This window comes from Notolepis coatsorum (assembly GCF_963971535.1).
Source record: "Notolepis coatsorum genome assembly, chromosome: 2".
Lineage (NCBI taxonomy): Eukaryota > Metazoa > Chordata > Actinopteri > Aulopiformes > Paralepididae > Notolepis > Notolepis coatsorum.
In genome coordinates this window covers 144,092,559-144,119,746 of record NC_140166.1, presented here as the reverse complement: position 1 = coordinate 144,119,746, position 27,188 = coordinate 144,092,559, and the positions used below count along the sequence as shown (strand labels likewise).

The 27,188-nt window shown below is 45.8% G+C and overlaps 1 protein-coding gene across 1 annotated transcript in view; it reads right to left on the bottom strand.

The window, feature by feature from the left end:
- Positions 1-26,463, bottom strand: part of LOC311223552 (uncharacterized protein) — a gene marked incomplete at its 5' end in the record, with an annotated part of 97,469 nt that extends 71,006 nt beyond the window's left edge. Inside the window, 2 exons of the mRNA XM_084308332.1 lie at positions 24,925-25,092; positions 25,981-26,463. Of these exons, the coding sequence (XP_084164458.1) occupies positions 24,925-25,092; positions 25,981-26,463 (651 nt within the window). The remainder of the gene's footprint in view (positions 1-24,924; positions 25,093-25,980) is intronic.
- Between the last annotated feature and the right edge of the window lie 725 nt (positions 26,464-27,188).

Here is a 27,188-nt window from a genome sequence, read left to right as displayed (position 1 = left end):
TGTTGTAAATGTTCTGGAGGGTGGGAAGCCCCCCTCCAATTGTGCGTTCGGCTGAACGTGTCACTCTTTGTAGTCTGCTACGGTCTTGTGCAGTGCTATTCCCAAACCAGGAGGTGATGTTGCCAGTCAGGATGCTCTCTATTGTACATGAGTAGAAGTTCCTAAGGATCTTCTGACTGACTTGGAACTTCCTTAGGCGCCTGAGGAAGTAGAGGCGTTGTCGTGCCTTCTTCACAACACTGTCAATGTGTGTGGTCCATGTCAAGTCCTCGGATATGTGGGCTCCGAGGTACTTGAAACTGTTCACTCTCTCAACCGGTGCCCCGTCGATGCTGAGGGGGCTGTAGTCCTTGACCCCCGACCTCCTGAAGTCCACAATCATCTCTTTTGTTTTGCTGACGTTCAGGGAGAGGCAGTTCTCCTGACACCACTGTGACAGATTCTCTACCTCTTCCAGGTAGGCCCTCTCGTCGTTGGCAGAGATCAGGCCCACCACTACTGTGTCATCAGCAAATTTGATGATTGTGTTGTTGTTCCGCTGTGCCACGCAGTCATGTGTGTACAGGGAGTAGAGGAGGGGGCTCAGAACACAGCCCTGGGGGGCCCCTATGTTGAGCGTGATGGATGAGGAGGTGCAGTTGCCTGCTCTTACCACCTGGGGTCTGCCCGTCAGGAAGTGCCAGTGGAGGTTATTCAATGACAACACCTGAGGCAGAAATTCACTCATTATTATTAATTTACATATATATATTTTTTTTCTTTATTATTATTATTATTATTATTATTATTATTATTATTATTATTATTATTATTATTATTATTATTATTATTATTATTATTATTATTATTATTATTATTATTATTATTATTATTATTATTATTATTATTATTATTATTTTTTTTTTTTTTTATTAGAAATGTTTTCCTCTGTAAAAAAAATGCCAGTGCATTATTTTTTTCTTCAAAAATGGCCAAGTGACAGCTCTGAGCTCTCTGATCAGGCCTGCTCATCACATAACTGCAGTAATGGCGAGCTGTCAATCACTTAGTGCAACTTTTCTGCACGGGTTGATCTTAGTTGATTATTATCCAATCAAAATAGGCTATTTGAGTCATCTAAGCCCCGCCCGTGCATTTTTGCGCACGCCACTCACGAACAGGGATTGAATGATTGACAGCCCTCAATGTTCTGACACTCAAATCAGAGAAGAGCTCCGTGACTGTGATGATGTCATCAAGTTCTCCGGCTGTTTGATTGATTGATTGATTGATTGAACATTTTATTAACAGATTGCAGAATGGGTACAATACAGTACAGCTGTAACAACACAGTAGGCTAAATTAAACTTTGCGCCAACATTAGGACCGCAGCGTGACTGTGATGATGTCATCACCAGTGATCTCCAGTAATCGGAGATAGTATAAGGAGTTTGGGGGAGGATTCGCGAAACTTGTGTTTACCTGTGGCCAGGGAGAACCGGGAGTTGCATTGAAACCTACCAAGATAGACCCCCATGACCAAGGTTATCGGACTACCAGGTCAGACGGGCCGACTTAGTCTCGCTCTGAGTGGGCTGGCTGGGGAAGACGAATGGAGACCTTTTTCATCAGAAAATATCAAAGGATGGATTTAATTTACAAGTGATCAGATGGGAGGGAGTCTATTTACGAGGGACACTATTTCCTGTAACGTCGTCAATGGTGAGTGCATTTTTTTTTTTATATATTTAGTAGCTGTGTGGGGCGGGTCTGTGTTGATTATGAATTAATTGGCTGTATTTTACTGCGTGCGTTGGTATGCTTTCTGCCTTTCTGTGGGTAACGAGCGATTTATTTTGGTCCGCTGTGGCCTGGCCTCTGTGTGTGCGTGTGTGCGTGTGTGTGTGTGTGTGTGCGTGTGTGCGTGTGTGCGTGTGTGTGTGTCGTTCAGTTCCTATAGTGCTGCGTGATGTGCATCTGAGATTGATCTGGTGATGCGTTCTGTACAACATCTCCTCTCCTCCTCCTCTTCCTCTCCCTCCTCTTCCTCTCTCCTCCCCTCCACTCCTCCTCCTCTCCTCTCCTCCTCCTTCCCTCTCCTCCTCTCCCTCTCCTCCTCCTCCTCCTCTCTCGTGATGTTTGTAAGTGAGGCGTGTGTGTCAAGAGTTACTCCAAGGTATTTATTACTAGTGCCTGTTATCTTTAACTGTAGTGTTTGTCTGCTGTCTTCATAACCACACTGTGTGTCTGTACTTCTTTATAAATTTTTTTTTATCTCTCCCGTCCTCCCCAATATTTTTAACACACAGCCACCACTGCCACACACATTGGGGGATGTTTTAAAAATATTATTTAACATATAATATAATAATTAAGTGCTTCACCAAAAAATTTGGTCAGCAGCCGCCACTGGTGTGTGCATAGTGTACATCCATGTGTCTATGTGTGTTGTAGTTGTTGTTGTTGTTGTTGTTGTTGTTTTCACTTCCAGCCAGGCCTCCTGGCCCTAGGCTCTGCCGCAGTGCTATTCCTGCCTGTGGCCCGAGGCGGAGGAGCGGGGGGGAGGTGGGGGTGGGGGTGTGGGCGGGGCGGCGCGGGGCGGTGGCGCGGTGGGGAGGTGGGACGGTGGAATTACGGAGGGAAAAACCAAGACGAGCCTGTCTGTCTGTCTGTCTGTCTGTCTGTCTGTCTGTCTGTCTGTCTGTCTGTCTGTCTGTCTGTCTGTCTGTCTGCGAGTGTTTGAACCGTCTCCACCAGGCAGACTGCTGCACCACAAGGCTATTTAAACACTCCACGGTAAACACAGAGTGGAGAGAGAGAGAGAGAGAAAAGAGAGTGAAGAGAGAGAGTGAAGAGAGAGTGAAGAGAGAGAGTGAAGTGAGAGAGTGAAGAGAGAGAGCAGAGTGAATAGAGAGAGAGTGAAGAGAGAGAGTTGAGAGAGAGAGCAGAGTGAAGAGAGAGAGTGAAGAGAGAGAGCAGAGTGAAGAGAGAGAGAGCAGAGTGAAGAGAGAGAGTGAAGAGAGAGAGAGCAGAGAGAGTGAAGAGAGAGAGCAGAGTGAAGAGAGAGAGAGCAGAGTGAAGAGAGGGTGAAGAGAGAGAGAGCAGAGAGAGTGAAGAGAGAGAGCAGAGTGAAGAGAGAGAGAGCAGAGTGAAGAGAGAGGGTGAAGAGAGAGAGAGCAGAGAGAGTGAAGAGAGAGAGCAGAGTGAAGAGTGAAGAGAGAGTGAAGAGAGAGGGTGAAGAGAGAGAGAGAGTGAAGAGAGAGAGAGCAGAGTGAAGAGAGAGAGAGAGCAGAGAGAGTGAAGAGAGAGTGAAGAGAGAGAGAAAGCAGAGTGAAGAGAGAGAGAGAGCAGAGGACTCAAAGACACAGGGGGAGCCTGGTGGGAAAGCCTTAAGGTTCAGGGGCCCATTTCAAGATCAAATATGGGGCCCTTGTCTAAACAACTAACCCCCCTCCCCCTCCCCCCACTGCCGCGCTACCAAATGGTTAACCCTTTCACTGCGACAATACACAGCAGGTTAACCCTTTCACTGCCACACAACAGCAGGTTAACCCTTTCACTACCACACTACAGAATGTTAAGCATTTACTATCACACTACCGACGGTTAACCGTCGGTAGTGTGATAGTAAAGGGTTAACCTTCTGTAGTGTGGTAGTGAAAGGGTTAAAGGCATAATAAGCAGTATCAGCCACTAGAAAACATTGGTGGTGTTTATATAGGAGACCTGACGTTGTTCAGATCAAACTCTCAAACTAGGCATTGCAGAATAAATATGAAGATCTAGCAATATGAATATCATTACATTTATATAGCGCTTTTCTAGACACTCAAAGCGCTCCCCACAATGTAGGGTATCATTGTTATTATATGCCGATGATACTCAACTCTTCCTCTCTTTCCCTCCCTCAGATATCCACGTCTCTGAGCGGATCTCGGCCTGTCTGTCCGACATCTCCGCCTGGATGACGACCAACCACCTCAAACTGAACCTAAGCAAAACAGAATTGCTCCACCTGCCGGCCAAATCCTCCCCCCTGACCGACCTTTCCATCACAGTCGAGAATGCAGCTGTGACCGCGTCCCCGACCGCCAAGAACCTTGGTGTTGTCCTCGACGACCAGTTGAACTTCTCTGCTCACATCGCAGCGACAACTAGAACCTGCAGATTCCTCCTGAGCAACGTCAGAAGGATCTGCCCCTTCCTGACAAAAGAAGCCACCCAACTCCTCGTCCAATCAACAGTCATCTCCCGCCTCGACTACTGCAACGCACTGCTCGCTGGCCTCCCGGCCACTGCCACCAAGCCTCTTCAACTCATTCAGAACGCAGCGGCCCGCCTGATCTCAAACCTACCAAAGTCGGCCCATGTCACCCCACTTCTTAGGGACCTGCACTGGCTCCCCATTGCTGCACGAATCCGCTTCAAGGCCCTCGACCAAGCATACCGTGCGGCAAAGGGAACCGCTCCCGCCTACCTCCGGTCAATGGTCTCTAACTACACACCCTCAAGACCCCTACGCTCTGCATCTTCTGGCCGTCTCAGACCTACCCCTATCCGAGCTCCGGGAGGGTCATCAAGGAGAAGTCGCCTATTCTCAGTCCTTGCCCCACAATGGTGGAATGAACTACCCACCCCAGTTAGGACAGCCGAAACCCGTCCAATCTTTCGCCGTCGACTAAAGACGCACTTCTTCAACCATTATCTGAAATTAAAAAAAAAAATTTAAATAAAGAAAATCTAACCCTAACTAACCTTACTGTCATGCACTTGTCCTAATAAACTAACCTACACTGTAGCACGCAACACTTTTATGAACATTGTTACTCAGCTGATAGAGTTGTACCCTTCCTGATGACTTGTCGTACAGAACTTGTAAGTCGCTTTGGATAAAAGCGTCAGCTAAATGACTAAATCTAAATGTAATGTAAATGTAGGGTGGAAATGGACTCCTTCACCACCACTGGTAGCACCCAACCTTGGGCTACAGGCACACATCACACTACACAATGGCTACCATACACTGGCACCAGACACACATCACACTACACACTGACTACCATACACTGGCACCAGGCACACATCACACTACACACAGACTACCATACACTGGCACCAGGCACACATCACACTACACACTGACTACCATACACTGGCACCAGGCACACATCACACTACACACTGACTACCATACACTGGCACCAGGCACACATCACACTACACAATGACTACCATACACTGGCACCAGGCACACATCACACTACACACTGACTACCATACACTGGCACCAGGCACACATCACACTACACAATGACTACCATACACTGGCACCAGGCACACATCACACTACACACTGACTACCATACACTGGCACCAGGCACACATCACACTACACACTGACTACCATACACTGGCACCAGGCACACATCACACTACACAATGACTACCATACACTGGCACCAGGCACACATCACACTACACACTGACTACCATACACTGGCACCAGGCACACATCACACTACACACTGACTACCATACACTGGCACCAGGCACACATCACACTACACAATGGCTGAATGGCTCAGGAGACAGGGATTGATATCAGCCAATTAAGGGGGAGGGATGATTAGGTGGCCTTGATGTCAGAGACCCGATTGGGAATTTGGCCAGGAACGTCGGGGAACCCCCCTACTCTTTACGATAGGCGTCCTGGGTTCTTTAACGACCGAATTCAGTCAGGACCTCAGTTATATCATATCAAACCTGCCACCTGCCACAACATTTCTTTGTCAGAAACATACAGTATTTTTAGGTTAAACTTTTTTGTAGAAAAATAGAAAAGCTGACAAGCGAACAAGCCACCATTTTCTTTTTGAAAACGTGTTTATCCAATCAGGTGCGTTTCACGTGGGGAAATTGCTTTGTCAATCCGGGGCCCTGCTAGCGACAGTGGCTCAGGAGGTAGAGTGGTCGTCTGGTAATCGGAAGGTTCCCGGTTTGATTCTGGCTCCTCCCGGCAGCGTGTCGAAGTGTCCTTGAGCAAGACACTTAACCCCTAACTCCTCCCGATGAGCAGGTCGGCACTTTGCATGGTTGGTTGCCTCTGCTGTCGGTGTGTGAATGTGAGGCATAAGTTGTAAATCGCTTTGAAAAAAAGCTGTTATATAAATGCAGTCCATACTCCATATATAAATGCAGTCCATACTCCATATATAAATGCAGTCCATATATAAATGCAGTCCACATAGCTAAGGCTGCCTATGGTAGACAGTACTGAAGCAACACATCGGAACACACAGACGTACATGTACACACACTAACACACATTCAACACACACAGCCAAGTGCATAATCTGCCTAGACACTGGAAGAGATAATAAATGCACTCGCACACACACACACGCACTCACGCACGCACTGCCAAGAGCCCATCTCCTGCTTGTCTCTGCTGCTGCGCAGGTCAGCACTGCTGTGTTTATAAAGGTGACCGAGTCACCATGGTGCCTCACTATAAATACACCCAGCCCACGCTTTACAATGTCACATTCCTCAGGGAGGGGAGAGGAAGTGAAGAGAGAAGAGAGGAGAGAGAGGAGAGGAGGGGAGAGGAAGTGAAAAGAGAAGAGAGGAGAGAGAGGAGAGGAAGTGAAGAGAGAAGAGAGAGGAGAGGAGGGGAGAGGAAGTGAAGAGAGAAGAGAGGAAGTGAAGAGAGGAGAGAGAGGAGAGAAGAGGAAGTGAAGATATAATAATAATAATAATAATAATAATAATAATAATAATAATAATAATAATAATAATAATAATAATAATAATAATAATAATAATAATAATAATAATAATAATAATAATAATAATAATAATAATAATAGATTGAATTTGTAATGCACTTTTTGTTCGCTGGGATCCCTAAGTGCTACACTACAGGGTTAAAACAGTTTAAAAAAATGTAATAGTTATTAGTAAAACAAATAAAATACAGAATAAAAATAAGATAAAAATAGAACATAGTTAATTAAAAACATAGTATAAACAGAAAATTTTAAAAACAACGTCCGCAGCCAGCACAAGAAAATAAAAATAAAAAGCTAACAGTCAAAGGCCTTTTTGAACAGATTTTCAGGCCTGCTTTAAAAGAGTCCAGGCTCTGTGGTGCCCTCAGCTGGATGGGGGGGCTGCTTTAAAAGAGTCCAGGCTCTGTGGTGCCCTCAGCTGGATGGGGAGGCTGCTTTAAAAGAGTCCAGGCTCTGTGGTTCCCTCAGCTGGATCGGGAGGCTGTTCCACAGGCGTGGTGCAGCCGTGCAGAAGGCTCGGTCACCCATGGTGCAGAGCCGGGTATTGGGGACCTGAAGGAGCAGGCTACCTGCAGATCTGAGGGTCCCCCATGGTGCAGAGCCGGGTATTGGGGACCTGAAGGAGCAGGCTACCTGCAGATCTGAGGGTCCCCCATGGTGCAGAGTCTGGTACTGAGGACCTGAAGGAGCAGGCTACCTGCAGATCTGAGGGTCCCCCAGGGTGCAGCGTCTGGTACTGGGGACCTGAAGGAGCAGGCTACCTGCAGATCTGAGGGTCCCCCAGGGTGCAGAGTCTGGTACTGGGGACCCGGAGGAGCAGGCTACCTGCGGATCTGAGGGTGCAGGTGGAGGATTGTGGAGTGATGAGTTCTTGAAGGTAGAGGGGTGCATGTCCGTTTATGCAGTTATGGGTGAGCAGCATCAGGATTTTGTAGTTGATCCGGGATGAGACGGGGAGCCAATGTAGTGAGTGGAGGATGGGGGTTATGTGCTCGTGTTTACGGACTCTCATCAGGATCCTGGCAGCGCTGTTCTGGATGTATTGCAGCTTTTGGATGCTCTTGCCAGAAATCCCGATGAAGAGTCCGTTACAGTAGTCCAGTCTTGAGGAGATAAAGGCACGGACAAGCTTCTCTGCGTCTGACGGGGTTAGAGTGGGATGGAGTTTTGATATATTTTTTAGGTGATAGAATGAGGTCTTGCAGAGGTATTTTATGTGGATGTTGAAGGTCAGGTGGGGGGTCAAATCGAACCCCCAGATTTGTGACTGAGGGGGAGCGGGGGATTACCTGGCCGTCAAAGGTGAAGAGAGGAGAGAGAGGAGAGAGGAGAGGAGGGGAGAGGAAGTGAAGAGAGGAGAGAGGAGAGAGAGGAGAGGAAGTGAAGATAGAAGAGAGGGGAGAGGAGAGGAGAAGAGAGGAAGTGAAGAGAGAGGAGAGGAGAGGAAGTGAAGGGAAGAGAGGAGATGAGAGGAAGTACAAATATAAGAGAAGAGGAGAAAGAGGAGAGGAAGTGAAGAGAGGAGAGAGATGAGAGGAGAGGAGAGATGAGAGGATAGGAGAGAAGAGAAGAGGAGAGGACATGAAGAGAGAGAAGAGAGTAAGTGAAAATAAGTGAGAATAGGAAGTACAAATATAAGAGAAGAGGAGAGCAGAGGAGAGGAGAGGAGAGGAGAGGCGAGGAGAGGAGAGGAGAGGAGAGGAGAGGAGAGGAGAGGAGAGGAGAGGAGAGGAGAGGAGAGGAGAGGAGAGGAGAGGAGAGGCGAGGAGAGGAGAGGAGACAGTGAGCTGGCCGCCCAGGCAGAGTGAGATTATCTCTAGCTGCCAGCAGCTTTCATAAATCAGAGGAATGCACAGGAATACGCCTGCAACCCCCCACCCCCCACACACACACTGACTGTACATACAGAATACTGTAGACATGTACACATAAGCACACATGTGCACGTGCCTGCAGACACACACACAAACCATTTTCTCTGCTCCTACTGTTGTTGTTGTTTTTACAGACACACACACACACACACACACACACACACACACACACACACACGCACACGCACACGCACACACACACACACACACACACACACACACACACACACACACACACACACACACACACACACACACACACACATATACAGGGTTGAATACAGGACGGCTATGGGAACAAGGTACGTATTCATAAAAGTATTAGTGCTCATCTAGAGAATCAGCTTTCCTCTTTCAGAGCGGCCGTCGCTACGCAAGAGGCTTCTAAGAAAGGATCAGTGATAAAGACACAAGGCCATATGGACTAGGGATGTGCATGACTGACCAAAATCATTTTAGAATAGTCAACTGTTCTTAACACTTGTGCCAACGACGAGAAATCTTGTTGTTTGCCGCCATGCGTTGAGTGCCAACGACGAGAAATCTCGTTATTTTATTAATATTGCTTTTATTAGCGATATCCATTCATTTTTCATCAATCCAGCCTCACGTTATCATTGGGACTGTCTATGAGCTCGAACAGGGCAAATACCGCACCCTATCGTCTCCCGAATGGTAATGCACCCATTGGATTGGACTCAATGGAAATGCATGGGGGGAAAAAACCCGGAATCCACATTTTTCTTCTCACACAACGAGACGATTGCATTCATTGTGGACCCTCAGAGCAGCGTGGAATATGTGTTTCGAGGTTGGATCGTTGGTGTGAGGGCTGGCCCAGTACTGCGCGCTTCTCAGTGCCAATTACCATCACGCACCTGAGAGTAGTTTCCAATCAGCTCGGCGGGAGCACTCTTATACTCGGTTTGCTGATCATTCTGTGTCGGGTCGTTTTCTCACCACCAGCTCTACTGCTGTTCCCTGTCGTTGTTTCTCCAGTGCGCCCCTTGGAAGTTGCTGCTGTGTTTCTCTCTCTACCTCCGTGGACCCGTGGACCCGTGCCTCGTTACCCACTTCGACTTTGCTTTTGGTGAGTTCATTTGGAGGACTATTTTTCCATGAACTGCAATCCTCGTTCTGTCCTGGACTCTCCGCCTTGGTTCTGTTTTTTGTGTGTTTCCTACAACACTGAAGAAGTGTAGATTTGTTTGGTTACTGGACTCTGCCCTGTATTTTCTGCGTTCTGGGACTAATGAGATTCTCTGTTTCCTTTTCCCCGCAAGTTGGGATAACCTAAGGCCGCAGCGCTGCAGAGCCGCAGAACTGCAGAGTAAACTCTGCTAAGGACAGCGCTGCAGAGCCGCAGAACCGCAGAGTAGACTCTGCTAAGGACAGGGCTGCAGAGCCGCAGAGTCAACCCTGCTGTGGGCAGTGCAGCAGAGCCCTACTTGACTAGAAGACATTCCCCTCTAATGGAGTTACTGTTTTGTTGCACATTTCTGTTTTTTGTGAAAATAAATACGGCCGTAGTTTTTGGCTAACTCTGAACTACCTGTCTGTGTCGTGCTGTTGGGGTTGTTTACAAAACCTAACAGTTGGATCAATAAACGCATTTGGAATGGCGATCAGGAATTGGAATAATCTTTTTGTAGAACATCTGATGTGAGGTAAGGAATCTATTTTACCAGTCTTGGGGTAATCAGATGTTTCTTTCACATATTCCACAACGTGTCTGTGTGTGTGTGTGTGTGTGTGTGTGTGTGTGTGTGTGTGTGTGTGCGTGCCGTTAGCGCCAGGCAGGGCATAGATAATAGATTTTTTAGCCCGCTTCTCTAGCGTGCATAAGTACACATATACTATCGATAATCTAGCGTTTATTTGAAAACGATTCATAAATTAGCTGGAAAATGACAACGTGTTGTATGTATTCCAGTAAAGAGCTATTATCACAGAATCTTTATTTTTTTCTAGACATTTCCAAAAACGTCAGTTTTTCAAAACGGTATAAAACGGAAATGTACAGATGAAAAAACAATCCGTTTTGTACATGTTGACTGCAAGCAAGTCATTGATAAGCGACGGGCGTATTAGACACATAGCCATAATATAGAATAGCTCCGCGAAAACCATGAAATATCGGAAAATCTGTCCAAAAAGGCTGGCATTCAAGCGATAAATTGTGCGCCCCCTGCTGGCACTCAATGCGTTAAGACCGAATATTGGGTAAACTTTTTTTTTTTTTATAAAAAACACGAAATTGTTACTTTCTGTTTCAGTTTAAATTCAGTTCAAATGTTCAGTTTCAGTTAAATTCAGTTATTCTTTTTAATAGAATGGATCATTAAAATCAAAGGGCTCAGCTGACCGACAATAAATCTAAATGACACCATTCACCATCGTAGCCTATAATAACAGCATTGCATTGGCCTATCAACAGGTTTTAATAAACAAACAGAAACAGTAGCTTGTGCATCTTTTAGATCAATTAGGCTATGCAAATTAGGCTGCCTCTAAATATAAAAATGTATTAAATAAGAATGGTTTGCTTCACTTAAAAAAAAACTAAAATAATAATAAAAAAAATGAAATAATAATTATATATATTTTTTTCGACGTGAAAATCGAATGTGGAGACTGGCATCCTGTATACATAACTCATCCCCACTGGGAAGCAGGGCCGTCGCTAACTCATCCCCACTGGGAAGCAGGGCTGTCCCTATAACTCATCCCCTCTGGGAAGCAGGGACGTCGCTATAACTCATCCCCACTGGGAAGCAGGGCTGTCGCTATAACTCATCCCCACTGGGAAGCAGGGCTGTCGCTATAACTCATCCCCACTGGGAAGCAGGGCTGTCGCTATAACTCATCCCCACTGGGAAGCAGGGCTGTCGCTATAACTCATCCCCTCTGGGAAGCAGGGACGTCGCTATAACTCATCCCCTCTGGGAAGCAGGGACGTCGCTATAACTCATCCCCTCTGGGAAGCAGGGACGTCGCTATAACTCATCCCCTCTGGGAAGCAGGGACGTCGCTATAACTCATCCGCTCTGGGAAGCAGGGACGTCGCTATAACTCATCCCCACTGGGAAGCAGGGCTGTCGCTATAACTCATCCCCTCTGGGAAGCAGGGACGTCGCTATAACTCATCCCCACTGGGAAGCAGGGCCGTCGCTATAACTCATCCCCTCTGGGAAGCAGGGCTGTCGCTATAACTCATCCCCTCTGGGAAGCAGGGACGTCGCTATAACTCATCCCCACTGGGAAGCAGGGCTGTCGCTATAACTCATCCCCTCTGGGAAGCAGGGACGTCGCTATAACTCATCCCCACTGGGAAGCAGGGCCGTCGCTATAACTCATCCCCTCTGGGAAGCAGGGACGTCGCTAACTCATCCCCACTGGGAAGCAGGGACGTCACGTCGCTATAACTCATCCCCTCTGGGAAGCAGGGCCGTCGCTATACTGGGAAGCAGGGACATCGCTATACTGGGAAGCAGGGCCGTCGCTATACGCAAAAGGCTTCTAACGCACGAATCCCACCAGGCGCGGGCGCGAGGCAGGCGGGCGATCAGCACTTCACTTTCACTCCCATGTTAACAGGCGTCGCTGTTCCCACCGGCCGTGCGACTTGCGGGCGGGAAGCGAATTTAAATCGCTTTCGTTGGATTCAGAGGCGTGCGCCACGTGCATTTTCACAGAAATACACTCAATATCTGCATTATTACCACACATATAGATGTTGTTCAACCAGCTAATGTGTCTGTATCTTTCCCAATAGGCTACAAATAAACCATATTACTACACTTTTTCAGGAGTACAGTCACACTGATCATCATTCTAAAATGAATTCCAACATTCTAATTAATTATATAATAACTGGTTATACATGCAAAATGGACAATAGAACACTGCAACTGGAAATCTTTAAAAAATCTTCAAGCGGGGACTGACTTCGCATATAGACTAGGCATTTACAGCTGTTCCAGTGTAAATGTGCCTTCCTCAGCGCACTTCCGCCCGCTCTGAAGTCAGACTCGGTATGGACGCCCCAGCGCACTGTTCTCGCACAAAACCCGCGCTTGGTGGGATTCATGCGTGAGAATAGCCACACTGACCTAAGATCAGTGATCAAGACACAAGGCTAGGGATGGGTACCTTTCACATTTGAACCGATACCGGTACCCAACGGTACCTTTTTTCGGTACTTTAGTCTCAAGAAATTTAATTTACCTACCTCAGTCGTGAAAAAAATTATTCAAACTTCAAATAACTACAATTTCGACAGTTTTCGGCTTGCCATTGCTCCGATTGCTTTGTTGTTGAATCAAGTCAAATCCCAGGTAAGCATATATTGTGCGTGTGAACGTTGACATGAAAAGAAAAAAGTTAAAAAAAATAAATACAAATCTTTTCTCTGTATCTCACTTGATTCGATACTCGGTAGTACCGACGTGTTTCGGTTCGGTACCTCAAAAGTACCGAATTCGGTACCCATCCCTACACAAGGCCATATGGACCGAGAGAGATGAGAGGAGAGGAGAGGAGGAGAGGAGAGGAGAGGAGAGGGGAGAGGAGATGAGAGGAGGGGAGATGAGAGAGAGATGAGATGAGAGGAGAAGAGAAGAGAAGAGAGAGAGGGGAGCGGAGAGGAGAGAGATGAGAGGAGAGGGGAGAGGAGGGGAGGGGAGGGGAGAGGAGAGGAGAGAGGAGAGGAGAGGAGAGGAGAGGAGAGGAGAGGAGAGGAGAGGAGAGGAGAGGAGAGGAGAGGAGAGAGGAGAGGAGGGGAGAGTAGAGGGGAGAGGAGAGGAGATGAGGGGAGAGGAGAGGAGATGAGGGGAGAGGAGAGGAGAGGAGGGGAGAGAGAGGAGAGGAGAGGAGAGAGAGAGGAGAAGAGAGGAGAGGTAAAAAGAGAGGAGAGGAGAGGAGAGGAGAGGAGAGGAGAGGAGAGGAGAGGAGAGGAGAGGAGAGGAGAGGAGAGGAGAGGAGAGGAGAGGAGAGGAGAGGAGAGGAGAGGAGAGGAGAGGAGGTAAAAAGAGAAGAGAGACCAAGCAGTGTGCTTCAGCTCTGGACCGCGTGGGGGGGGGGGGGGGGGGGGTTCTGCACAAGGGTCTGCACGCATGACAAGAAGAGTAATGTGTTTTCATGGGCCTTTTGTCCGAGAGGCTGAGAGAATAAACGATCCAAAGAGGGAACAACATCCGCGCCTCCTCGGCGGACGAACGTTGCAAAACCCGGCGCCTCTCTGGTTAGGAGTTCAGCAGGATCTGCGTTGAGAGATGAGTTCCAGAGCGCTCGTTAAATTTCGCAATTTTATTGGTGCAAACAGACCCAAATGTTTCGACAGTGCCCTTCTTCAGAGGGGATCGGTGCAAACGGATTTAGGGGCGAATTCACAAAGGGAATTTGCTTTTTCTGATGCCATGCCTGATGTGCAAATAAGCCCCAAAACAAACCTAGCTATTCACAAAGCCCTCGCAAAGGGTGAAATACCGTGGCAACCGTGTTGCCATCGTCATTGCGTCTCTCTGTGCATCCATGCTACTAGCGGGTATTTAAATTAGGTAATATGGGGAGGAAAATGTGCCCCTTTCTATGCAAATGAGCCTCATCGCGAAAACACTCACAAAGATCGGCGCTAAATTGCCACGCGCAGTTAAAGTGAAGTTATTTAGGTCTTCAGAGAGTTGGTAACTAAGCTAATTTCTAAGGGATGTCATGGCCAGCGTCTCCGGTGGGTTAGGTAATAATCACAATAAAGAGAATAGAACCCACACGCTCATATGCTCCAGAATAAACTTTTAATTTATAACGTTTCGTCAGGTCCATGAGGAGTAGACGCTGGAAACACGGGCAATGAAACGTTTATTCTGGAGTATATGAGAATGTCTGTCTGTCTGTCTGTCTGTCTGTCTGTCTGTCTGTCTGTCTGTCTGTCTGTCTGCCTGTGTGCGTGTCTGTCTGTCTGCGGGTCTGTCTGTCTGCGTGTCTGTCTGTCTGCGTGTCTGTCTGTCTGTGTGTCTGTCTGTCTGTCTGTCTGTCTGTCTGTCTGTCTGTCTGTCTGTCTGTCTGTCTGTCTGTCTGTCTGTCTGTCTGTCTGTCTGTCTGTCTGTCTGTCTGTCTGTCTGTCTGACTGTCTGTCTGTCTGTCTGTCTGTCTGTCTGTCTGTCTGTCTGTCTGTCTGTCTGTCTGTCTGTCTGTCTGTCTGTGAGGACTGTGTATGTGTAAGTAGGAGGGATGTGAGGACTGTGTGTAACTAGGAGGGATATGAGGACTGTGTGTAACTAGGAGGGATATGAGGACTGTGTGTAACTAGGAGGGATATGAAGACTGTGTGTAACTAGGAGGGATATGAGGACTGTGTGTAACTAGGAGGGATATGAAGACTGTGTGTAACTAGGAGGGATATGAAGACTGTGTGTAACTAGGAGGGATATGAGGACTGTGTGTAACTAGGAGGGATATGAAGACTGTGAGAACTGTTAGGACTATCTGACTCTTAATAATAAACACTGTTAGGACTATCTGACTCTTGATAATAAACATTGTTAGGACTATCTGACTCTTAGGTCGCTTTCACACAGGGGCTGTTTGGTCCGGACTTTCGGACCAGAATTCGATAGTCCGGTTTTTCGGGTTTGTGTGAATGCGTGTGGAACTCGGTTCGCGGACCAAACAGGCGAACTCTGGTCCGCCTGAAAACGTCGGTCTCGGTTCGGCTTCATCGAACCAAACGCAAACCAAATATAGGAAGTGATTATTATTACCACTGCTCGCAGCACTCACTGCAAAACAAGCACACTGCATCTATCTCTCTATCTATCTATCTATCTATCTATCTATCTATCTATCTATCTATCTATCTATCTATCTATCTATCTCTCTCTCTCTCTCTCTCTCTCTCTCTCTCTCTCTATCTATCTATCTATCTATCTATCTATCTGTGCATCTTGGGAAGAAGGAAGAAAAAACGTGGCTTATTATATTATTAATAAAACAGCTACTTGTGGGCACTCATAAAAACACTGTGGTCTACAAGTTGTTTAGCGAGAGGATGGTGGTAATGTGCTTCAATAGAACAATGGATCAATGCCATGTCAAAACTCGCGCGTGGAGGGCTCGCAGACAGTCCACACACAGACACACACAGGCTTGCAGCCACACACACATTTCCACTGTCCAATAGACAAGCGCCCTTTTCGACCGCGTGACATTGTTCAGAAGGTTCGGGTGCGCCTCACAGATTTCTATGTGAACGCAGGCGAACCAAATGAAGAATGCAACAATGTTGCAACTTCACCACCAGAACCGCACCGAGTCCACCAAAACTATATGTGAAAGTGACCTTAATAGTGGGATGTATAAAGGACGGTGACGAGAGGGAATACCGGGAACTGGTAGTGGACTTTGTCACATGGTGCGATAAAAACCACATGCAGCTAAATGTGGCGAAGACTAGGGATGGGTATCGTTAGGATTTTATCGATACTACTACTCCTATCGATACTGTTTAACGGTTCGGTACTTTATCGATACTCTTATCGGTTCTTTTTGATAATTTTTTTATGATTTTTATATTTGCAGTTGAGAGCATTGGTCATCTCCCTACAGTAAAGATTAGAAATGATTGAATTATTGTAAATTTGTGTGGAGTGGTGGGAATAGCTGCTTCAATAATAACTTATAACAACAACAGACAAGTTAGACAACTATGTATACAAAAAAAACGATATACACTGAATGATTAGTTGTTACCTAAAGTCCTTGGACTCCACTGTAGAGAACGGGTGCAGGCCTTTGACAACAAACTTTGTCACAGCCCTGTGACACTCCTTCACCCTATCCTCTGTCATCTTTCCTCTAGCTGCTAGGGAGAAAGGACTTTGGGTGGTGGAGGTAGAGAGGATGTGTGGTGGGCTCACTGGGACACATTGGTGGCTGACCTCAGCTTGACGATCTATAAAAAGTTTTTAGATTGTAGTATTTGTAGCTAAACAATTATTTTGTTTATTAGCCTATTTGTAATAATTCGTTATTAGCCTAGGAAACTCCGTATCTTGGCTTACCGGCTGCAGTGGACGTGGATGCAGATGGACCACTGCGCGCAAGGCAGTCGAATACGGCGCATTTCTGCAAACTAATATAGTGTTTTGCAAACAAATGTTTTGATAGATTGCTCGTATTGCCACCCTTACTGGCAAATGTTTTGTTGCACTTGTGAACGCTTCGCTCTATCCGCCATCACGACTCAGTCCATGCAGAGCTGTCTGTGTCTGTGTGCAGCGCGCGTCAGCACGGAGACAGCGCTGAGATGCTTCCAGCTGCAGCACATCAGGTGTGCGGGGCTTGTATGTGCGGGGCTTGTAAGCGCTGCGGTCTGACGTGCTGCAGCTGCATACTATTGACAGCGCTTTCATTAAGGAGTACCCGTATGTATGTGTAGCGCGACTCGCGAGGAGTGTGTGTAATAATGACTCGCTGCGACTCGCTTCTCGTGCAGAGACAGAGAGAGGAGAGATCGTTCGCAACTTTTAAATAATAATAATAATAATAATAATAATTTCTCTAGAGTATCGATAGCAGTACCGAGGACGTCGGAGCTTATAAATACTCCGGTATTTTCTAATATAGTACCGGTTCCCGTTTAAAACCGGGGTCCGGGGGGCATCCCTAGCGAAGACCAAGGAACTGGTTCTGGAGCTGGGGAGGAGGAGGAGTGCACCTGTGACCCCCGTTTCCATCAGGGGAGTTGATGTGGACATGGTTGAGGTGTACAAATACCTCGGTGTGCACATCGACAACAAACTGAACGGGTCAAAACATGCAGAGGCACTATACAAGAAGGGCCAGAGCCGACTCTACTTCCTCAGAAGGCTGAGATCCTTCAATGTCTGTACAAGGATGTTGAGGATGTTCTATGAGTCGGTGGTGGCGGGCGCCTTCTTGTACGCTGTGACCTGCTGGGGCAGCGGACTGAGAGCAGTGGACACAACCAGGCTGGATAAGCTGGTCAGGAAGGCCAGCAGCGTGGTTGGGGTGGAGCTGGACTCTCTAGCGAGGGTGGCGGAGAGGAGGAGCCTTGCTAAGCTCCAGGCCATCAGGGAAAACCCCACCCACCCACTATACACAGACTTGGCTGACAGGAGGAGCATGTTCAGTGCTAGGCTCACACTACCCAAATGCAGCACTGAACGGCACAGGAAGTCCTTCATTCCAACAGCCATCAGACTATATAATGCATCACTGTGCCTCACTGCATCACTGAGCACAGAGTGGCAGCTCAATAGTGGCAGGAGGCCGTGACTAGCGGCCTCCAGGCTCCACAACAGGGGGCAGCGACGGCTGCCAGACATTGATCTAGGACTTATAGGAACCCAAGGAGGACAATACACTACCTGAAGCATACTGCACCTTGTGACACTGTGAATACTGGAATATATATTTCATTTAGTTAGATTTAAATTATAATTATATTGACCAAATTGTTTACACTGCTTCCCCCATGCTCAGTATATTTTTACTGTATTTATTTCTGTATATTTTATTTCATTTCATTTTATTCTATTTTACTCTACTCTTATCCTAGGCAACTTGATTTGATTTGTGTTATTATTCTAATTTGTGACCTGTCCTGTCTAAATGTTTAAATGTTGAGCGATTTGCAGTGTCAAATTTCCCACGGGATAATACAAGTATTTCTATTCTATTCTATTCTATTCTATTAATAATAAACACTGCATGGACTCTGGTGTGTTACTATGGTTTGGACCATGTATAATTGTATACCATCATCACTATTACTACTGTCTGGTTGAATTCTGCCCCTCACTGCTGTTCACTAGTCAAAGTTTGTTCACTACTACTACAGTCATCACTATTATCATTACTACTTTGCACGTTGTTCTATGTTCTATTATTAGTATTACTACTACCTATCCTCCCTGCACAGAACCCCTCCCTGCCAAACCAACATTCCCCTCGCTCTGTTCATGCAATCAATATATTTGTGTGTGTGTATGTATGTATGTATGTATGTATGTATGTATGTATGTATGTATGTATGTATGTATGTATGTATGTATGTATGTATGTATGTATGTATGTATGTATGTATGTATGTGTGTGTTCATTAAAAGTGAGTTCGTTAAAAAGAGACGGATGCTGTGTGGGTATGTGTGTATTTGTGCGTGCTTGTGCCTGTGTGTGCATGTGTTTGTGCGTGTGTGTGTTTGTGCATGTGTTTGTGCGTGTGCACGTATGTGCGTGCGTGTGCATGTGTGTGTGTGTGTGTGTGTGTGTGTGTGTGTGTGTGTGCATGCACGCATGTCAGATAAGTGGATTCCAGGCCTTAGTATTGCTTTGATCTTGACATAAACAAAACTGACTTTCAGCTTTTAAAGAGGACATGTCATTTTCTGGAGTTAATTATGGGAAACATATTCTAAGTGCACACAGGGCGGCACGGCGGTGTAGTGGTTAACACTGTCGCCTCACAGCTAGAAGGTCCAGGGTTCGATTCCCGCTTGGGGACCAGGTTTCCGCGTTGCCAGGTACCCAGGTGGGGTATCTTCGTATGTTCTCCCCATGCTCGCAAGGGTTTCCCCTCCCGATAAGAGAAACCCAATGGAAAAACATGCACAACAGATCGCTAACGTTGTCGCATCCCTGACGAGGACGGACAGGAGCACTTGGATTGGTCTCCCGAGCGCGGCCCCACGCAGACGCCCCTATGTGCTCCCGGCTGCTTATTGCTTATTCCCAGAGGAAGAGTGCTGCCGAGTGCTTCCGCGTTTTCCCTGACTGGCTGCGACACGCCCTGCGGCAAGCGCGGCAGCCGCAGAGCGGAGCGGCAGAGCTTGCGGCATTATGTAGCCGTAATCCCCAATGATTTTCATTCGACGCTTAGCTCAACTGGCAGCGCTGCGGTCCTGCGGTCCGTTGGTGACAAGTTCGAATCCCTTCAATTTATTTATTTTTTTTAAACGTGCATTCTTTCGCCGGTTAAGTTTAGGCATGTTAACTTAAGGTTAAGGTTAAGGTTAGGCATTGTTTCGGAGTTGGTTAAGGTTAGAAGGGTTAAGTTTAGGCGCTGTTAAGGAGCTGGTTAAGGTTAGAGTTTGTCTTAGAGAATGGCAATAGACAGCCTATTTCCGCGTTGCAGCGCGAGGCAATAGACAGCCTATTTCCGCGCTGCAGCTCTCTCGCGCTGCCGTGGTCACATGGGCGTCATGGCCAATCAGAGAAAACGCGGAAGCACGCGACGCACTCTTCCGCTGGGAATAAGCTACACGCCTCCCGGCTGCCTGGGGGGGGGGGGGGGGGGGGGGGGGGGGGGGGGACGACGGGATGGGTCAAGTGCAGAGACTCAATCACATCGGCGACCCAACAAACTGCATGTGTGTGTGTTCCTGTGTGTGTGCCGCCCATCGCATGTGTCTGCCTGCATGCCAAATAAAGACTTCTCCAAAGTCCAGTTATTATTATTAAGTCTACTGGCAACTGATCCAGAGCTAGGATGACCTGTTTAATACCAGATACTGGACTATACGGTCCAGTATAACATACACACACACACACGCACACGCGTAGGCATACATGTTGCTAGTACGTGCACAGACACACACAACCTTTTTACTATGATGCCAGTGTGAGTGACTGAGTCATATACACATCATCACTTCTCAGAAAGCAAGCCTGTCCCTAGAGCTATGATGCAAGACTTCATCTCTCAATGTTGTTTGTTTGTGTGTGTGTGTTCTCTCTCTCCCTCCCTCCCTCTCACTCCGTCTTTCTCCCTCACTCCTTCTCTCCTTCCTTCTCTCTCTCCTTCCTTCTCCCCCCCTCCTCCCTCTCCTTCCTTCTCTCTCCCTCCCTCCCCCCCCTCTCCCTCTCTCCTTCCTTCTCTCTCCCTCCCTCCTCTCCCTCCCCCCCTCTCCCTCTATCTCTCTCTCCCTCTCTCTCCTTCCTTCTCTCTCCTCCCTCCTCTCCCTCTCTCCATCCCCCTCCCTCCCTCCCCCCCCTCTCTCCTCTCCTCTCCTCCACTGTGCCCCACTGGTCTTCATAACCATGTAGCAGAACACGTTGTGTGTTTACGAGCCCCCCCCCCGCTGTCACAAACACTCCGTGTGAGGTCACCAGCAGATTCCCCTGCTCCTCCTCGAAACCGCATTCCGTCTGACTCCATCTTTCAGTCTGAAAGTGTCTCGAGTCTGACCAATGTTATCATCCTGGTCAGCAGACCTGACAGGAGCAGACTCTGCCTAGTGACAGACAGACGCGGCCCGGCCCGTGAACGCTCGGCATCTATGACCGCCTCCTTTTTTTTTTTAAATACTTAAAAGAAAAAGAAATATTATTTAACTCTTACTGGTGACACTGCTGGCCAGTGTGACTTACTAGCATAGTGTCTTTATACCTGTATCACTGTACACATTACTACAACTCTGTACATACATCTGATCAGCACTATTACTCAGTAGTACTCATTTCTATATTTTATACCCAGTTTAATCACCTGTACATGTATTACTATTGCACAATATACTGTTACATTTGCACTCTGGTTGAATACATTGTAATCTAATATAAGGTAATGTAATCTAATGTAATGTAATCTAATGTAATCTAATGTAATGTAATCTACAGAAGGTATAGAGCTGCTGAAAGCTGAGCGTCTACAGTATGTTTCTGCTCCAGGCTTTTCCTGGATTGTCTCCTTCACACCACAAAGCTTTTGTCTAAACTGACACACACATGCACAGAGACACGCACAGAGACACACACGCACAGAGACACGCACAGACACACACGCACAGAGACACGCGCACACACACACACGCACAGAGACACACACACACACACACACACACACACACACACACACACACACACACACACACACACACGTGAGCCAGGCGGCTGGACTTGGCTGGATGCCAGAGTGAATTATCACCTTACAAACTAAGTGGCAAATGTGGTCGGTCCAATTTACACAAAACCAGATGTCAGATTTAGACACAGACACAGACACACACACACACACACAATAGGCTAACATTTAATGAATGAAAGGGTTAATGAATGAATACACAAGTGTCCCACACACCATCATCATCATGATCATCATCAACATCATTGAAAACACTGCTATTGTGCAACATTAATTGTGCATATAACATATCTGTATGATAGCATGTACTAATGTTGTATATACTATATATATACTTATTCTTACTGTGTATATATTAGGGCTGTCAGTTTATCGCGTTAATTAGATTAATTAATTACACAGCAAATTATCGCGTTATGAAAATTAACTCAAAATTAATTACAATTTTTTTTTTTTTTAATACATTTTTTTTTATCTCATTCATTCCATAAGAACGTAGAATACACATTACAGACTTTTTTTTATATGGTCCATTTGCATGTTCTTGGTATCTGATTCTAGGGACATCTATGGATCTCAGGGAATGTATTCCCAGTGTCAGAAATACTGTGTCTGTTACTGGGCTTGAGTAAATTGTAATGAACCAAATGAGAATATCAATAAATTTTTTTTTTTTTTTGACTGTGAATAACACTATGCTCAAATTGACCAGACCTGAAAAATCTAAGCAAATTAATAGATGGAAGATGATTAAACAGAAGGTTTTGTAGATACAGTACTGAATTCTGCCATCCGGACACATGCTATTTGAAATATGATTATAGAATATAGAATATCAGGCATAAAATGGTTATGCGATTAAAATGCGATTAATTAGATTAATTAATTACAAATCCTGTAATTAATTAGATTAATTTTTTTAATCGCCTGACAGCACTAGTATATATATATATTAGGGCTGTCAAAATGAATGCTTTAACTTGAGATTAATTTAAATTATTTAAAGCATTAAAATAAATGAATCTACATTAATCTATGGAGTGAAGAATCTTCAATCTTAGCGCCGCGGATATAAGAAAGAGGTCTAGCTGAGTCAATGTTGATGGTTTTGTTGAACATTTGTATTTCACAGGAGAGAAACTGTATTCAAAGAAAGCTATTAAAATAGTCTTTGAATCTAAATATACTTTCTTTGTGTTGATTTTACATTAATTCCATGATTTTACTCAAGTAAATATCTGTTACAAGCTTCGGTCTTAAATAGAAAAATGCAAAAATGTACATTGTATATTACTGTTTACTGTTACATTTGCACTCTGGTTGGATGCCATGACTTCTTTTCGTTGTACTGTACTTGTTCTGCATGATGACAATCAGTGTTGTGCTAGTTACTGAAAAATAGTAACTCAGTTACTTTACTAGTTACTCATTTCAAAAGTAACTCCGTTACGTTACTAGTTACTTACACCCAAAAGTAATGTGTTACTGTGAAAAGTAACTATTTAGTTACTTGAAGAATAAAAAAATTGCTCCCATGCATTTACTCAAAATCGGTTGATCAACTTGACAGTTTCCATTCACATCACTGAACTCTGCTAAGCAATGTGGTCTAGAGATACAAACACAAATCTGACACAAACACAAATGTCCCGACGTAATAAGAAATGCACCGTGCCTAATTGCTCGGGGAGGTTGAGCGCAGGCACGTTGTAGGTTGCGCGCATGCACGTTTAGGTTTGCGTGCATGCACGTCTAGGTTCTAGGTTTAAAATAAGTGCTTGAACAGCCTTGATATCTGTCGCCGGAGCGTTTCATTATAATAAACCGTCTTGCAACGTTGTTTAAGATATCAATCGTGCATTGCAACGTTAGAATAGTTAGGATATCAATTGTGCATGAAAGGACTATATTTATATTGTTTGATTAGTATTGATGAGATTCGTTGATCAACTTGAGTTTCCATTCATTTACATTCACATCACATCACTGCACTCACCTCACCAGTGTCTGTCGAGATGTAACGTTATTCCAGCAGCAACATTTTCTTTATCTCATTTCCATGTTGTACTGTATATTCTCTCTCCAAGTAGTTGGAAATAGTTTTCCGTCCCATTTGCTGTGTGTCGCCTCGTATCATTCTACGCGGGTGGCGAGTGGATTTGGATGAGTCCTGGTAGTTAACGTTAACTTAGACTCCAGTATCTTTGAGCCAAAACACAAATGACATAACTAAAACGTTATTTTCTTTTCGCTCGACAAAAGAGAAATACGCGAGGGCGCTGGGCGCTGCCATTATCAGTCAGGAATAGTAAACAAAACACGCCCCCAGCACAGCATTTCCCCGCAGCCAGAGAGGATATGAGGATAATAATAATAATAATAATAATAATAATAATAATAATAATAATAATAATAATAATAATAATAATAATAATAATAATAATAATCACTACCGCTCGCTATCAATCTACGCCGTATATAACGCAAATAACGCAGTGACGAACCATTCAGTAACGTAAGTAGCGTTACTGAATTTCAAAAGTAATGCGTTAGAGTACTAGAACTCGCCAAAAGTAACTTCGTTACTGTAACGCGTTACTTTGTAACGCGTTAGTCCCAACACTGATGACAATACATTTTAATTGAGTCGAATCTAATCTAATCAACTGTTTTTGGACAAACCCACATGTGCGCACACAGACACACACGCGCGTTTACTTAGGAACAACAAACAGACAAACAGTACGTCAGTGTATCTTGTGTGTGTTCTCTCTCTCCCTCCCTCCCTCTCACTCCGTCGTTCTCCCTCCCTCCCTCTATTTATATATTATATATTGTACTATTTATATGCCTCAGCACCCAGAACCCGCACAGAGTTTGGGAAAAGGGCCTTCATGTTCTCTGCTCCCTCTGCCTGGAATGGACTTCAAAAAACGTTGAAACTGCAGGCCCTCACTACCATATCTGATTTTAAAGTTCAAATTAAGGGCATTTTAAAGAATGAGATGGGAGAATGTCGCTGCTTCACTGCATAATGTGCTGTTATATTTTAATATTTAACCTGACCTTCTCTCCCCAGCAACCTCCTGCAAAGCCTCACCTTCCATCCTCTTTCTACCTTTTTACCCTGCCCTCCAATCTCCCCCCAATCCCATTCAATCTAATTTGCTGCAGCTCAAATGTATCCCCTTGCCCCACTTTGCCTTTTATGTCTCCGTCTGTGTTTTGTGTATTTTGTATGTTTGTTTTTGTTTTTGCTGCCATTTTGGCCAGGTCTTGCTCGACAAAAGAGATCTTTGATCTCAAGTGACTACCTGGTAAAATAAAGGTAAAATAAAAAATAAAATTAGTCACACACACACAGTACAGTAGTCAGTCAGTGTGTGTATCTTCCTACCTGTGCAATCCTGCATTTGAGCTCGTGGCGCTCGAGCTCCCAGGCGCCTCTGTCCCGGGTGTACTCCAGCTGCAGCTCGCTCCTCTTCTCCTCCTCCCTCTTCACCTCCGCCTGCACCTCCTCCAGAACCGACTTCAGGTCCAGCAGAATCCTCCTGTTCTCCCCTCCCTGCAGCACACCGGAGCAGGAGCACAATGAGAGAGAGACAACGGCGTTATACCCAGAGAGAGAGAGGGAGAGAGAGAGAGAGAGAGAGAGAGAGAGAGAGAGAGAGAGAGAGAGAGAGAGAGAGAGAGAGAGAGACTAACCGCTGGGTGGGTGGGCAGCGGGCTATCTGAGAGAGGCTTAACCCTTTTACTGCCGCACTACCAAACGGTTAACCCTTTCACTGCGACGACAATACACAGAAGGTTAACCCTTTCACTGCCGCACTACAGAAGGTTAACCCACGGCAGTGAAAGGGGCTAAAACAGTGAGCCGTTTGTTTTCACCCCGCGCGCGGCTAATGGCGCGAGGGGAGCGAACGAGACCTGGCGACTATAGGAAATAATCTAATAACTTTTTTTTTTATGGTTTCTACTCTCTCAAGTATACACTGTAAAGAAAATTAAAAAAAATCACAGGAAATTCACTGTATTATTTTACAGATTACCTTTGTTTTTCTACTTTAAGTGTAAATACCATAAGAATACAGTAAATTACCTTTTATCAAAATATTAACCGTTAAATAAAGGTTGTAATCTGTAAATGTATTTTATTTTACTGTAATTTCACAGTAAGTATTTGGAAACCATTGATGCCAGACATTTACTGTTTTGTTGCAGCTTTTTTTCTTACAGTGTAGCCTACTATTATCCACCCAACAAAAAGTTGCTGAAAATGAAAATAAAACAAAAAAAAATGCGATATATAATCAGACAGGTATATACAAAAAAAGATTACTAGCTCTTCAAATCAGAGCTGCTGTGACCAAGCAGGGCTGTCAGTCATATTATCATCTCAACTTTCTTGTGCACCAAAAAATAAAACAGATATATAAGATTCACTCCGATTTACTTGTATATCAGCCACTTCTCTCAACAGAGACTCCTTGTCGCGCATCCATTCTTCCTTGTCCTGCCCGTGTCGCTTTTTCAACTCCTCAAACTTCTTCTTCAGCCGCGCATGGTGCTGCTGCTGCTGTTGCTGCTGCTGCTGATGCTGGGGCTCGACCTGACGCTGCTGGGGCTCGACCTGACGCTGCTGGGGCTCGAGGTGACGCTGATCATGGCGGGGCTCGAGCCCTGGCCACAGTTGTCCCCTGAGGATCTCGAGCGGCGTCCCTCCCACCACCGCGCCGCCGGCCTCGAAGATCTGGCTGAAGGCCGCGGGCGGGGAGGAGATCCTGCGCAGCGGGCTGCGACTCTTCCCCCTGCCGCCCCTCTCCCTCTCCAGCCGGGAGCACGGCACAAACTCCCATCCCTGGGACGGCACGTTGCCCCCGCCCGCCACGGCGGCGCCGTGCACCCCGGAGGAGCCGTTCCCAAACGCGTTCCACATTTCCCCACCAACCAGTATAAGCAGGGGTGTAAAGTACTTGAGTAATTGTACTTCGTTACAATACTTAAGTAATGTTTTGGGGGATTTGTACTTTACTCGAGTATTATTAGGTTTGTATACTTGTACTTTTACTCAATTACATTTCAGAGGAAAAAAACACTTTTTACTCCTTACATTTAAAATGCAGACCTACAAAGTACAAAGTACAAATCTCGCAGGTCCAACCATTTTAATTAGTATATTTGTTTCTCTGGCCGAACTAACGTTAAGGTTATTAATCCTGCGGCCGTGCTTTATTTAAAAACAGCCAATCAAATCCCCATCAATGGAAAATTGGTCCTTGATTCAACACCTGCTATCAGAAGAATAGAACGTTTTTACTTTTACTTTTTAGTACTTAAGTAGGCTACATTTAAAAGTAGAAACGTTTTTTTTTACTTTTACTCGAGTGTGTTTTTAGCCAGATACTCTGACTTTTACTCATGTAATATTTTGAGACGGTACCCATACTTTCACTGAAGTATCATTTCTCTGTACTTTTTACACGCCCTGGACTAACAAGAAAAACAAAACAAAAAAAATACTTCTGGTGACAAAGCGAATTATCCAAACCCGGCGGTTTGCCCCGTCGCCGTCGCGCGGGAGCTCCTCCTCTCCGCGGGGCTCGCGCTGCTGCTGCTGCTGGCTCCGGTGGCCGCCGCACGTGGCCCTCTCTCCATGTCTCC